The following is a 12612-nucleotide window of genomic DNA, read 5'->3' on the forward strand; positions in this document are numbered from 1 at the left end:
GTTGTTAAACCCATATGAAACAAACCAATGAAATACCATTCCTCCACAGTGCCTGACTGGTATTTTTATTGTTAAGGATTACGGTGAAATGTCAAATCTAGTCATCAAATCATCATCATCATCATTGGCCTTTTGTATAGATAGTGGACAGAAAGACGAAGGTACATGAGTATGCAGAGAAAAAGAGACACAAACTGCTGAGTCAGGCCGGATTGGCACCGAAGACCAGAAGAAACACAATTATGTTTACTATACACCTCGACTCAACACACATAAACAACACGTGCCACATAGTCTATGTCAGTGTGACAGATGTGGGAAACTGGGAGACCTACACTGAAGTTGAATGGAAAAAAAACATATTTATATTATATATATATAACGGTAAAGGGGGATTATTGCCAAATACAAATACTTAGTTTCTGTATTGAAAGGAGTACAAAAATATCAGCATTCAAATGTAATCAATGATAATGTATTAGTAATAATTGCATAACTTCATATACCTTTTTATTTACACTTTATAACGTTTCATAGTTTATGGAGTTTCAAAATTGCTTTGGATATTGCTATCTATTTACAAAAAAAACTAGGGAAATGATGACTGGAAAGAGATGCTTCTCAGTGTGTAGAATATAACATATGTATGAAATAGTGTATAATGACCTGAATTAAGAGACATTGAGTTGCCATGACCTTCTAATATATAACTACGTTTAAAAAACAACGTTACGTAATGCTGCGTGTGACACTAACTGTCCGTCATGTTTGCTGTCCTTGACGCCTCACCCACATCCATGACGTCAGAGTGGACACTGTCCATCAGAGCGTCAAGGTCACAACGGCTGACAAGGGGGTCCTAGAAAAGTAACCTGGTCTAAACCCCCGCGACCACGCACGTTGGCGGCGTTTTAACCGTCGCAATAAGCGGGTTTTTCTTTTCTTTTCTCTCTCTTTATTTTTTAAAGGGCCAGAAGCACCGGAGCGCCACTTCCCCACGCCGACATGGCGGACTCCAGCGCCAGCTGCAACGACCTGACGTCCCTCGCGCGCGCTTTGTCCATGCCGTCGCTGGAGCTGACGGAAGGGACCGACGCGAGTCCCCCGCGGAACGTCCCGCCGTACTCGCGCCGGAAGAGAAAGCTGTCGTCGGGCTGCAACTCGTTCGAGTCCGCGGAGCCAGTGGCTTCCCCGTCCTCCGACGAGGCGAGAGTGCTGGTGATTAACACCGGAGGGACCATCGGGATGACGCTTCATGATAACGGTTAGCGGCTACCTGCACGTCACGAATACTACCCCCCCCTCCACCCTTCCCCGTGCCCCCCCCCGGTACCCTGCGCCCCCCTGCAGCGGACTACGGCGGGCGGCTCGTTAGCACAGCAGATAGCACGTTGCACGTTGTTCTCTTTAAAGTTTGAGTTAAGCGCTGCGTGACGTCAACCGCGCGCGAGTGCATCCCACAATGGATCATTCAAGCCAGTTGGATCACACACGAGCCAACTGTCCCGCTTGCATCTCGAATCCAACATCGTAAAATGGATCATCCTCTCAGTGATGAACCGTCTTATTGCGGGGTGGTTGGTTCTGAAGGCACTGGTGGACACGCTGTGGTGGCATATTCTCTCAATGACCACCTCATCATGTTGACATACGGGATTGGGAAACATCTGGAACCCTTGGTGAGGCTGCTGCAAGTAGCCTAACATCCAAAGGTCCCATCTGCTTTTGGGTACAAGAGAACTGGAGCGAGACCTCTTCATCCAAGGCGTGCATTTCAGGTTTATAAACACACACGTGCCTCATGTCTCTCAAAGACTGTTGGCCTCCCCTCAGAAGGAGCTCGGAAAAAACCTCCTGTAAAATAATAAAGTTCCCCAGACTACGGTATCTGTTTACCTCCACTGATTCGCCCCAGAAACATTTTAAAGCCGGATAATTTCCCGTGTGTTGTTACACTCGTCAAGTCATCCTGTCTAGATTTTTGACGGTAGCTCTAATGAATAACTTTTAACAATCATAACTTTCCAGGCCTTTCCCCTGCTTCTCCCTCCGACTGCCACTAGGGTTCAGTATGAGACTGATGTTTGGTGTTGGGTTGATTTACAATTTTCTCCTTGTGCTGTTTTCCTAAACTGCCACCGATTAACAGTAAACCCTTTTTAACACATCATTTTTCACCTACAGTGCTCGCCCCAAAGGCCAACGCCTTTGTGAAAGGCCTGCGCAAGTTGCCCATCCTCCACGACGAGCTGTACGCCCAGCAGACCGGCCTGTATCAGTACTACGGATCGGAGAACAGCCTGGTCCTGCCGTAAGCCACCCCAGAATAATCCATGTTGTGCTCTTTGCACACGTGTTCTGATTAGCATGCGTGATCTCATCTGCTCAAGGGCTTTTTTATATAATGTACGAAAATTCAAATATTCAAATGCAGGTATTCTTCATTTGTACATTCTGAAATTGTACATACCTATTTTTCTATCTTATTTTGAAAAAAAAAGTTAAACTTAATGCAATGTATTCGCAGACCAATGAAGACCACAAACCACAGGGGAACTGACCATCTATCTCACGGGTGCTGTAGCACTGGTTGCATTGTGTGTCTGTGTGCGCCTTTCTTGTGCTTGGATGTCTCCGCAGTCCTTTAAGACCAAACGTCTATGTGTGTGTGTGCTTGGGCACACGGCCTTAAATACCAGGAAGGACACATGAGCACGGAGCTGTGCATTGCCTGAAGTATTAATATGCCTCCTACTCTTTGCTTGCCAATATCGCTTCCGTCCCCAACAAGCCTGCTGATTTCAAAGTGGTGTGTCCCATCTGATGCTGTCGGCCCGCTAGCCAAAGCAAAGCTAATCTACTCTATTCTGGTTTGTTTAATCCGCGTCGTCTTGATCTCCGGCGCACGTTGTGTCAGGTCCCCCGTCCCCCCCGCTCTCAGCAATCAACGGCCTCCTAATGGTCTTAAATGTCAGCCATAGCGGAGCTCCCCCCCCCCCCCCCTTCAGTAACATCCCCTCACTCACTCATTTCCATACTTCCTTCATGTTGATTACTGCTGAGCGGCAGAGATCAGGCGCTCCTACGTAGAGCGGCGGTGACATATGTCCGTTTGTGGGGCTTATAAGAAGTATTTGACTGCCTGAACACCTTCTGCAACCAACCAGGAGCTTCCTGTTTGGTCACTAGCCGCCCGGTAAATGTCTTAAATGTTCATTTGAATAACGTTAAAAAAAAAGCTTCTGCTCAATCCATTTTTTTATTTTTTTAGTGAAGAACGATTCACTTTTTAATATTTGGTCGTCCCACACTTGTAATAGTGTTAGAAAGTAAGCTCATATGCAAGTCTAATCCTGTTGGTAGTATGCAGTCGCAGCCTCGGTTGAAGGAGGGAATTAGTTTATTGATTTATTGAAAAGCTTTATTCATGTGATTTTGGGAGGCAGCGCCACATGGCTCTTTGCCCCCCCCCGTTCGACTTCTTAAGCCCCCAATCAGCCACACGCACGCAAACACACAGATATTCATTATTCTTAAGCTGTGAGGCATCTTAGCACGGGTATGCTAATGGGTAGCTTTGCTGCACCTTGGGGTGCACAGCCAGACCAATAATTGGCAAATTTAAATAGTGTTTTCTTATGGCACTTTGGCCCCAAGATTATCAACAACACATGTTCGAGGGTTGAGCGTGGACTCGAGGCTAATTAGAAGAGCGTCCGCAGGACCCCTGGTTGGGTGAACCTCCCCGCTGGTCCATTCAGCTCCTAGGGGTGGGGTTAATGTGTAGCCCCCGGTTTCTTTTAAAAGGGAGATTAAAAAAGGAAAATCTCGCCATGGCCCTTCAGCCGGTCACGCTGCTTTAGTGTCGCAGGTGGAGTTAAACTCGCATGCAGGCAGCATGAATATATGAGCGCCCCCCGCCTCGTGACCGGAAGAAAAAGAGGAACACGGACTTTCGCCCTGACCTGAGATGGCTCACCAAACAACCCGAATGTCAAATCCGCCACCGAATGTCCCCCAGCGAGGCCTGTGTCTGCCATGCACCGTGGTGAGGAACATTTTTGAAAAGGGAAAATAGCAAAACAACAAAGTGCTGCTCTCTCGAACAGTGTGCAAACATGCCCCTCCCTTTGACACTTTTAACAACTCTCTCTGTGTGAGCCTCAAACAGGTTTTGGCTTCCTGCCGCTGAGACAGAAGGCCCAGCTAAATAGACTTGGTCTCTCTTCATAAAGTCAGCTTGGTTCTTTAGCGTTCCCCCATCCTTCTTCAAACTCACGTCTCAGTTCTAACCAGAACTTAATCCAACTCTGTTTAGCGAGCACGATGAGGACTAATAAGCAGTCGTTTACCCGTGTGTCCTTGGTGTGTTTTTAGTCAACGTTTTCTGCCTGCAAAGACTAAGAACATTGATTTATTTTGGGCTGTCCCATTTAAATGTGTGTGTGTGTATGATGACGGCACTTCTGAACGTCTCTCTCTTGCAGGCTGAATAAAGACAATAAGAGGATAGTGTACACTGTTATAGAGTACAACCCTTTGCTGGATTCCTCCAATATGTCCACAGATGACTGGGGTAGAATTGGAAAGGACATTGAGGTACTTGCTGCTGGATCCATTTCATTGACTTCATTGCCTCCATTTCTTATTAAACACCGAATGATTTAGGCTTTTAGAAAGCAATCAATCTTCTAACAGTCATACTGCTCATACAATCACTTAACATTGTAAAAAAAAAATAGATGTCGCAATCTAAAACGATGCGCAAATATTTGGTCATATTTTTTTTTCTCCAGAAAAACTACGAAAACTATGACGGTTTTGTGATCCTGCACGGCACAGACACTATGGCGTACACCGCCTCGGCCCTGTCCTTCATGTGTGAACATTTGGGCAAACCAATCATCCTCACCGGGTCGCAGGTAAGTGCTGCTGTGTGAAATTGGTCTAAGAGACCAAAAAAATAAAAAAGAACAAATTGTGCCCGCCGCCTTTTCAAACATTCTCTGCTCTCCTTGAGACGAGACCCGCTCTGTCTTCAGGTGCCGATCTATGAGATGAGGAACGACGGCAGAGACAACCTGCTGGGGGCGCTGCTGATCGCAGGCCAGTTTGTCATTCCTGAGGTGAGGGAAGGGAGGAGGGACATAAATGTACTCAGAGAGGAGAGTATTCTCACCCTGTGCTCTCTGGAGTGTTTCGCAATAGCGAACAACGTATTGTGGAACAGGAAGGGACACTGATATCACACATTCATAGGGGCTCCCGTGCAACCTGCCCATCAGGAATCAAACCAGAGCTCCACACACACACACACACACGCACACACACACACACGGCCTACAGGAGAGATTTAGGGTTCAGAGTCACACTTAGGACACTTGGTCCTCATGCATGTGTCCTGCTGCGTTAGCAGGGTTTTGTCTTCACAAAGGAACAAATGTGTGTGCAGTAAACGTATCGTCCCCCCTCCCGTCCCCCCCCCCATTCAGGTGTGCTTGTACTTCTACAACAAACTCTACAGAGGGAACCGTGTGACCAAGGTGGACGCTGGGAGTTTCAACGCCTTCTCCTCTCCCAACCTGGCTCCTCTGGCCGTCGCCGAGGTGGACATTTCAAGTGAGCCGGCGGTGCCACGTGGAAAACCAACATTTTGCATTTCTCCACTTTTAACCTACTTTCTATTTCCCCGTCCTTTTTAGTCAACTGGGATACGGTGTGGAGGGCAAACACCACAGCAAAGTTTCATGTCAGCACCGAGCTGAATAGGAACGTGGGGCTGCTCAGGCTGTTCCCCGGAATCACCGCTGCTACTGTAAGTGGCTCGGGGGCCGGAACCGGTCCACCCCGTCTCCGTTACGCCCCGTTTCATGTGCACGTCGTCCTTGGTTGATGCGACACACGCCGGAGAGTGATCGATATGTGTTCTCTTTGGGGAATCGTTCAGCTTCAGCATAGTTTGAGGGTTTTTGTCATAACAGTACACAAAATAATCACATTACAGATGACTTCATACCTGCTTTGAATAAGTATTTACATAAAACAAAAAATCCCTCTATTTCACGAGTATAATCTGATGTCTTTTCATTATTTTTTGGTTAATCCAATGTATTTAATTAAATTATATATTTAAAAAGATGACATCATGACACCAGCTTGGTGCGAATTTCAAGTTTTCCTCCGCAATGTATTAAAATATAATTAAAGATATGCTCTTCAAAGATAACCGGCTGTTCAAAACTACTGTTTTGTCTGTCTGCAATGAAATATAGTTAACTTTAATTTAACCGCGCTATTACCCGCCTTCCGTTACCTTCCCCGTCGTGTAAACTGCCATCGAGGCTCAGCCCAGAGAAAGATGAGCAGGAGTTATGGGCCACGTCCAATCGCCCTGTAAAGAGGGAGGATTGGCGTAGATACTGTAACCCCCCCCGGCAGAGGCTGACTTTACTGTCTCAATCTGCTCACTCTGCCCAGCTCGGCTATCAAGACTTTCTCACTGCCTCTAACTGCCTTTTTATGAGGCCCCGTTTTGATTGTGCACCACGCTCTTGTGTACCTACTGTCTCCGCTGTACGAGCGCTTCCTTGGTCACACGCGTCAAACCTTCGTGCTTATCCCACCAGGAAAAACACTGACTGAACCCGGCACCTTTTTTTTTTTAATGCTGCCTTCTCCTCCCGTTTTATGGTTACGGCTTTGGTCTTGCCAAGTGACTTCATGCTTGCGAACGCCTTCAGATGAATCGCTCTCCTCTCTGTCATTTCAGTCATCTGCCGTTCTAGTCATACGCTATGGCTAATGATGTGGTTTAGGGCCTCCCGGTGCCAGCCAACGGGTGACTGAGATACCGTTAGACTGCACCAGATGGGCTTTTAAGAGAGTGAATGGTCTCGAGCATTGGAGTGAAAGGTGCTGCAGGAACAATAGCACGGAATACTAATTCCTCAATTTGATGACACGCAGACGGGAAGCCAGTCCAGTTGGCCGTAAATCGTGGGAGTTTGTGACGTGTATCCTTTTTGCTTTGTCTGTGTCCAGGTGAGGGCTTTCCTGCAGCCGCCCATGGAGGGCGTAGTCCTGGAGACCTACGGCAGCGGAAATGCCCCCGATAACCGACCCGACCTGTTGGAGGAGCTGAAGAAGGCCACCGACTCCGGTGTCATCCTCATGAACTGCACCCAGTGCCTGAGGGGGACCGTGTCTACGTCGTACGCCACCGGCAAGGCACGTCGCGTTGCCCGCCAGTCAATCCTGAGCCATTTCTACTGCATTTTGTGAATGCATCTTCCCATGTAGAAGAGAGACTGTAGAGCTGAGTAACTCACATTAAATATATGCTTTATAAATAAATGCATACCTTTGACTTCGCAGGTGTTGATGGAGGCAGGGCTGGTAGCTGGTGGAGACATGACTCCAGAGGCGGCCCTATCAAAGCTCTCTTACGTATTGGCCAAGAAAGATATAAGTTTTGAAGCCAAGAAAAAGGTTGGTTTCTACTTTCAAAAGAAATATGGCTTCTACTTTTCTTTTTCTTTTTTAATCACCATTCAGAAATAATAAACCATTACGAAAAAGGGAAGTTCAGGTCTCTCTGTTTCTGTGCAACTCTGTCCAGTTGATGGGTCAGAACCTGCGCGGCGAGATGGTGTCCGACTTAGCCGGAGCCAAGCTGTGTCTGAGCGACAGCCGATTCATCCAGGTCATCGCCAAGTCCCTGAGCATCAGCTGCAAGGAGGTGACGCACCCTCACAACACAGACTTAAGAGACACACAACTAAGGGAAAGACCGGAAAGTTAAGACAAGATCCTGGAGAGCTGAGAAGGAAGACTGTTAAGTTAAGAGAGACAAAGAGGATGGAGAAATATTCTCCAAATGCTTTATGACATTGAGTGAATGAAAGTGAATACTGATGCTCATTGGTTCAGAGAGAGAGATATTTTAATTCCAGAAAGGACAAATCGAACTTGCTAGACTTTGTTGTTAGGACTGAGTAAGTAGTCTCCTTCTGAATGTTTCATGTTCGCCTCACTCGAGGAAAAAGCACTGAATCACACAAGCTTGCAGTGTTGACGTTATATTCCCGCCCCCCCAAAAAGGCAGACTTCATTGATTTGAACCTATTCAGAATTTGCAGATTTTGGATGAAACCTGTGGTGTCTGCAGGAGCTGGAAGCCATCCGCGATGCCCTGACTCCCCCATTGGCATGTGCCGCCGCTAAGATCGGCGACATAGAGGCCTTCGAAGCCCTGAAGGAAATGGTAAGCAACTGCCCCATCGCAACCACGCGCAACCTTCACTCGGCAACACACAGGCCTCCTGTCTGTGTGGACAAATAAAAAGAGTTCTATGGTCACACCCACACGGTGATTGTTCTCCCTGCTCGTGGGGAGTTTAGATTTCTTTTAATGAAGTTCAATGAATTGTTCATTAATTTTAAGGCTAGCGATTCTTTATTTTTTGTCGACACATGCCTTAAAAATAAAAAACAATTTCCCGATTGTCATCCGACACTGTCTGTAGCACTTAGTTTCATTCATCGTAAACTACAGCGACCATGTTAATTGTTATCAAATATCATTTCACCCGGTGCAGCGGTGTGCGCCAACGAAAAACTGTCACATATGATCTTCGTCAAGGATCAATTCATCGTCGGCTTCGGCTTCCCGCCAATTGTATCTTTAGATTTGTTACTCACAACCCGGAGCACCAGGAGAAGCACTGTACGCTGTGGGTGTTTATCTTTGGCAGGGCACGAACTTGTGTCTGAGTGACTACGACGGACGCACACCCCTACATATCGCTGCCTGCGAGGGACACCTCAATCTGGTGGAGTACCTCCTGAGTCACGGAGCCACGGTCTACGCCAAAGATCGTTATGGGGACACGCCCCTGAGCAACGCCGTGCGCTTCAGGTGAGACTCAAACCGTGGGCGCTGATGGGTTTTTGCTTTTATTATGAAATAATAATAACGTTTAAACCCCCCTCCCTTTGACCATGAGTGTGTTGTCAGTGGGGGGGCAGGAGAGTACAGAGGCCAGGCAATGGTTATAATCTAATTAACTGTCATCTGACTGTTTTTTAGAAGTCATTTGTCAGCTATAATGCCAGTGTGCATCAGAGAAAAGGCGCCCTTAATGTTTAGTCCCATGTTGAGCCTCGGGGTGAAGACGTTGTATGTGTTGTTGAAGCTGCGCCAAACGGCTGTTGTCCTATTTTAACGGTTGGCGCTGCGAGTGTGGACTTGTTTCCTCTTGTGATTGATGGATGGATGGATGCGTTCGGGGCGCTCACACCCGTTGTGAAACCTCCGACGCTAACACACAAACACACACACACACACACACACGTCTCGCTCGCTTTGCCCTTCCAGCCCGAAGGGACACGAAGGCCGGGAGCATTGAGTTTGAGCTGTCGGGACGACGTCTGACTATTCAAATGTGATATTTCTCAGCGCTCCGTAGGCCGATGGCCATATAAGGACCAGCAGGGCGCAAGTTAAGGAACAAGTCTGGGGAGTGTTCTCTGAACCAGCCCGACCAACCTGCCCTGCTCCCAGTTTCGCAAAGGAGAGACAATGACTTCCTCACCAGGAAGTCTTCTAAATGCTTCTAATAGTTGCGCCCTACATACCTCTGCTAATTCACCGTATATAATATACCGTTCATAAAACCCGCTCTCCGGTGGCTGTTGGTTTCCCGTCACCACAAGTGTGACTGCTGCGTGGGTGGTTGATCGCAGGGGATAAGGAACTTGTCCTAACACGCCAAACCAGTCCCGTCTACACAGGATACTCGGATGACATGAAGTCAAACTGTTTGAATGCTCCTCTTAGTGACTCGCCACGTGTTCTCTCAATGACTTCAGACACAAGGAGGTGGTGAAGCTGCTGAGGAAGACCGGGGCGCACCTCTCCAGAGACGAGTTGGACGAGGCAGGAACTGAACTGTGCAGGTGAGCGAGGCCGTTGAGCAATTGTACAAAGGGCACAAATTGCCCCGTTGTTCAGCCGTCGCTGCAGTGACCCATCCTACATAGTTGACTCGGGCTCAACCGGTTGTCCCACTGTTACACAAACTGTAGGAATGCTCCCCGGCTGCATAGCTTCCTATGTGCCGACACACTGCCTCTCCCCTGTTTTATCTACCCGAGACGCCGGGCCGGCTCCACATAACGCACAGTTTCAAAAACACTGCTTGTTGTAAAGCTCGACGGGCACGGCTTGTGTTGCTATTGAGATCAAATGAAAGCAAAACAATGTCCAACGTTATCAAGTCCTTCCCTTGATGTGCCGCCCAGTTTCGAGTCCCGGTACACAACACTTTTTCCTTTTTCATTGTTGAGAATACTGATTGTGGGGTAACCTCATACCGTAACTCCTGTGTGGCAGCCTGGCAGCCAGCGGAGACCTGGAGGGCCTCGAAATGTGGAAACTCGCTGGAGCCGACCTGAATAAACCCGGCTACGATGGACAGACACCCCTTCGACTGGTGGGTCCCTCGGGACAGATGTTGCCAAGTTCATGAGAGAAACCCGGCCTGGTTCATTTGTTGTTTCTCTCATCCTCCACCTGTCACAGGCCCACGCTGTTGGCAAAAAAGACGTGGTGGCATTTTTAGTGCAGCTCATGAGCAAAAAAACCAAGGTAACCACTTCTTTCTACTGTAGCTGTTTGATGTCTCTGTTTCTGTCGACAGATTTAAATCCATATCCACACTAGACACTCAACCTGGTGTCATTTCCTGCCTCTAATTGCCTCTCAATTACATCTTTGTTTTGTTTGATTTCAGCCTGTATTTGGTGAGATTAATGAGTATGATGAATATGAGGATGAGGATGATGATGATGAGGTAAATGAGTGGTGAACGTGTGTTTTCCCAGTTTGTGCTTTCCCCACGTTGAGCATGTGCCCGTTAAGCTCCCGTCCGTTTTGTAAAGCGCTTATCCTCCTCAGTGCCGTGGCTTTTGTATCCCAGCATGCTTTGTATCAGAGGGAGGTTTGACTGAAACACACATTTTACACCCGACAAACCCAGTCACAGGCGATTATGAGCTGGAGCCTGGAGGAAATCCGTGTAGCTAGTGGCTGAACACAGAAAGGACTCGAGTGCCAATCGCTCAGACGCTCTTGTACTATATATACTGTGTTTTCAAATAACACATACATGATACTCAGTCAAATGCATCAAGGGCAAGAGAAACATATTGTAATATTAATTGAAAAATATGTTTCTGTACAAAAATGAATTGACTATTTCATTGAAAAAGTTATTTTTTGCTAATATCAGTATTTACAGGTTGTAGTTTAACACTGTTTCATGACAATGTAAATCAATTACTTGGAAATTTTACATTTTGTTACTTTATGATGTTTAATGGATTATGCTTTTAGTCTGTAAATCGCGTTTCAAGAGGCAACCATGATCTTTAAGCTGAGCATGCCTCCGGCCGCTTTGTTTTTCATCAAAAACGCCGTTTTAAAATCACCTTTTTTAATGGCTGCCCACCAAACACGTGTGAGTGCTAAACCCGTGCGGCCTGCTCTACACCAGGCTGACCGTTGATGTGTGTGTGTGTGTGTGTGCACAATGGCAATCAGGAGCACTGGAATGTCTCTCCCCTCCCCAGTGCTTCCTGTTAATCCTGTCCTCTTTCTGTCTCCGTGGAAGAGCGGAGCGATCGAGTTCACAGCAACGGCGAAAGGACTGTGAGCCGTCGCGATCAGAAATCCTACTCTTCCTCGTCCTCCTCCTGCGGCATCCACTTCCCTCCTCCGAGCCGTCCTCCTCACTCCGTCCAGCGCGCCGATACCTGCCGCCCAGTGACCGGGACCTACTGGGAGTGTTAAATGGTCACACTTTCTGAAAGCCGTCCCGTCTTACAGCGTTTCCCTCCGATCCCCCGTTGACAGCGCAGCGTTGTGTCAGCGCCACTTTGAGTGCGCGGTGAACGTTTGAGGACCGCACCGCGTGTGCGTAGATGTGTGGTTGTTTTATCAGTAGAATCTGAATGTAAACGTACAATCAGGGATTCAGGGTGGACTTCTCAATGCTGTTTTTATCACGAGAACACTGAAACCTTCCATTTCCTAATTTTGTTGTGTGCACTAAAAGAGTTCGAGAACTCTTGTCTACAGTTACGTCACTTTGTAAAACAAAATAGCAATATATTCAGGATTTGTTAAATCTACAGGGTGCACTTTATTCTATGGTTATTTCTAGTGAAGTGCAGGAAGGTTTCCGGTTACTAATCTAGTCGTGTTGTCTGTGCTGTTGTTCAACTATAGGCCTTGTCCACTGTCTTTAAGGCAGAACATTTCCTGTTGCTTAAACAGGTACAACACAAACCTTTAGTCCCCTTCCAGACTCAACCAGCCTGTTTGTTGCTCTGATCAGTCACATATCTCTCAATGAAATGGAAAAGGCAAATTAACACTTGACTGTTGACGTCAGCCGTGTTGTCATTCATTTAGATGTCAATTTATGTTCTTTGCGTCCAAGATCACAAACAAATTACTTATTGTGCGACGAGTAAACAATTTAGAACACCAGACGCTCTTGTTTGGTTTTGAAAGGTAAAATAAAATCATCTTGTATTTTACACTATAAT

The 12612-nt window shown here is 47.1% G+C and overlaps 1 protein-coding gene across 8 annotated transcripts; it reads left to right on the forward strand.

The window, feature by feature from the left end:
- The first annotated feature begins 56 nt into the window (after positions 1 to 56).
- On the forward strand, positions 57 to 12612 carry aspg (asparaginase homolog (S. cerevisiae)). 8 transcript variants are annotated; one of them, XM_078089903.1, is made up of 18 exons: positions 57 to 1264; positions 2185 to 2311; positions 2528 to 2575; positions 4488 to 4599; positions 4797 to 4922; positions 5043 to 5126; positions 5493 to 5619; positions 5703 to 5815; positions 7042 to 7227; positions 7375 to 7488; positions 7619 to 7738; positions 8168 to 8263; positions 8754 to 8917; positions 9871 to 9957; positions 10394 to 10493; positions 10583 to 10648; positions 10794 to 10853; positions 11632 to 12612. In XM_078089903.1, the coding sequence occupies exons 1-18, from the start codon at positions 1006 to 1008 to the stop codon at positions 11866 to 11868; spliced, it is 2226 nt and encodes a 741-aa protein (XP_077946029.1). In that variant the 5' UTR covers positions 57 to 1005; the 3' UTR covers positions 11869 to 12612. The 8 variants fall into 8 exon arrangements, with proteins under 8 accessions (XP_077946029.1, XP_077946031.1, XP_077946033.1 ...); XM_078089905.1 differs by having other exon boundaries at positions 11673 to 12612; XM_078089909.1 differs by having other exon boundaries at positions 806 to 1264; positions 2528 to 4048.

The sequence above is a fragment of the Gasterosteus aculeatus genome, chromosome 15, assembly GCF_964276395.1.
Source record: "Gasterosteus aculeatus chromosome 15, fGasAcu3.hap1.1, whole genome shotgun sequence".
NCBI lineage: Eukaryota > Metazoa > Chordata > Actinopteri > Perciformes > Gasterosteidae > Gasterosteus > Gasterosteus aculeatus.

Excerpts from the sequence above, each read along its gene's own strand:
- aspg (XM_078089903.1), top strand. The coding sequence starts at position 1,006 with ATGGCGGACTCCAGCGCCAGCTGCAACGACCTGACGTCCCTCGCGCGC. Across the intron at positions 2,312-2,527 it reads GAGAACAGCCTGGTCCTGCC|ACCAATGAAGACCACAAACC; the intron begins GTAAGCCACCCC and ends ATGTATTCGCAG. Across the intron at positions 8,264-8,753 it reads TCGAAGCCCTGAAGGAAATG|GGCACGAACTTGTGTCTGAG; the intron begins GTAAGCAACTGC and ends TATCTTTGGCAG.